Source organism: Trypanosoma grayi (assembly GCF_000691245.1).
Source record: "Trypanosoma grayi strain ANR4 Tgr_1226_V1, whole genome shotgun sequence".
NCBI classification, from domain to species: Eukaryota; Euglenozoa; class Kinetoplastea; order Trypanosomatida; family Trypanosomatidae; genus Trypanosoma; species Trypanosoma grayi.
The window spans coordinates 2,939-4,325 of record NW_008826845.1 but is presented as its reverse complement, the minus strand read 5'-3'; the positions used below and the strand labels follow the sequence as shown (position 1 = coordinate 4,325).

Sequence of the window (1,387 nt, the reverse complement as noted above, 5' to 3'; positions counted from 1 at the left end):
ATACAGAAGGGTATGATGCTCGACGCGAGGGAAGTGTGCTCGCAAATGGAGCTGCCGCCCAACACCACATGCTACCTCATCCCATACACAATGAAGCGAGGCAGCTACGGTGAGTTCAGCATTTCAGCGTATCCGGATATGGCTAAGGTGACACTTACGCCGATGCGTGGTGCGGGTCTGAGGCGCGAGCCGTTGACAACAGAAGTGACGCTAACGCCTGGAAGTGAGGAGGAGACACGCGTGGACTTCCTCCTCGACGATCCGTGCGATGTTCACGTGCTGCTGCGGCAGACAAAGGTGAGTGATCCGGCATCTGTGAAGAAAAGCGACGTCCTGGCAGAGGACGAATTGTCGATGGCTGTGTACAACGAGTACGGCATAAAGGTGGCGGCGAGGGATGTAACAAATGCCCGCGAGCAGGCGCTCGTATTTCGTGTTGCGCAGGGTGGACGGTACTCCGTTATGATAGCCTGCCGCGGCAGCTCCAAGTCTGTCAGCTGTCCGTGCCAGCTGTCTATCTACACGCCGAAGGAGACCGGTGTAAACTTTGTCCCGGTTCCGCCGGACGCAAAGCCGTTCTCGCAGCAGCTGCGCCTCCCAATGCTCCCGCGCAGTGCGCCGAATGGCGGTCGTACCGCAAGCCGTGAGCGTACTTTCAGCCGTGAGCGTACCTTCAGCCGCGAGCGGGCGTACAGTCGCGATCGGTTGTTGCGGCGCAGCGACTCGCTGCCGCCGATTCAAGGTGATACGCGTGGCCAGCGCGGCAGCCAAAGCGGCATGCTCGCACCGCATCGCCCGAGCAAGGGCCGCATGTGAAGCACGGAGTGGTAGAAAAGCAGGTAATGTGATTCGTGAAGTGGGTGTATGAATCTCATTCTTGTTTTCTTGGGTTTATTTACCTTTTTTTTTTCTAGAGTCCCTCCTCCGTAGCTTCTGTGTGGCGTTTTTTTTTCCTTTCCACTAATTCAGTAGAGGTATACCCCCGTGCCCGCGGCCGCGTCGGCAGCAGCAGCGGAGGCGCGTACTCACTCTGGGCGGTGGTGGCGGCGCGGCTGGGGGAGTTGTCTCCTACCGATGTCGCCCGCTATCGTCGCCCGTGCGAAGTCAGAAATTTCCACGCGCCCCCCCCAAAAAAAACAGGGAGGAACGAAATGGATACACCTTTGTTCGGATTTCTTTCCCTTTTCTATTTTGGTTTCATTGTTGTGTGTGCGTGTGTTTTGTCTTTTTGGTGTTATTACGCCATTCTCCCCTTGTTTGTTGGTTGTCGGAGTTCAATCGGTTTGCTGTGCGTTGATTCTCGTGGAGCACTCCGTCCCGCCCGTGACCGTTTTTTCCACTCGCTCGTCATTCACCCGTTATTGTCTGCACACAGTTATATAAGAAG

At 56.2% G+C, this 1,387-nt stretch overlaps 1 protein-coding gene across 1 annotated transcript; it reads left to right on the top strand.

The window, feature by feature from the left end:
* Positions 1-45: 45 nt before the first annotated feature.
* Positions 46-816, top strand: DQ04_12261000 (putative calpain-like cysteine peptidase, putative,cysteine peptidase, Clan CA, family C2; the record flags this gene model as incomplete). Its single annotated transcript, XM_009316710.1, has 1 exon — positions 46-816. One exon carries the CDS (start codon positions 46-48, stop codon positions 814-816), a length of 771 nt encoding a protein of 256 aa, XP_009314985.1.
* Positions 817-1,387: the final 571 nt, after the last annotated feature.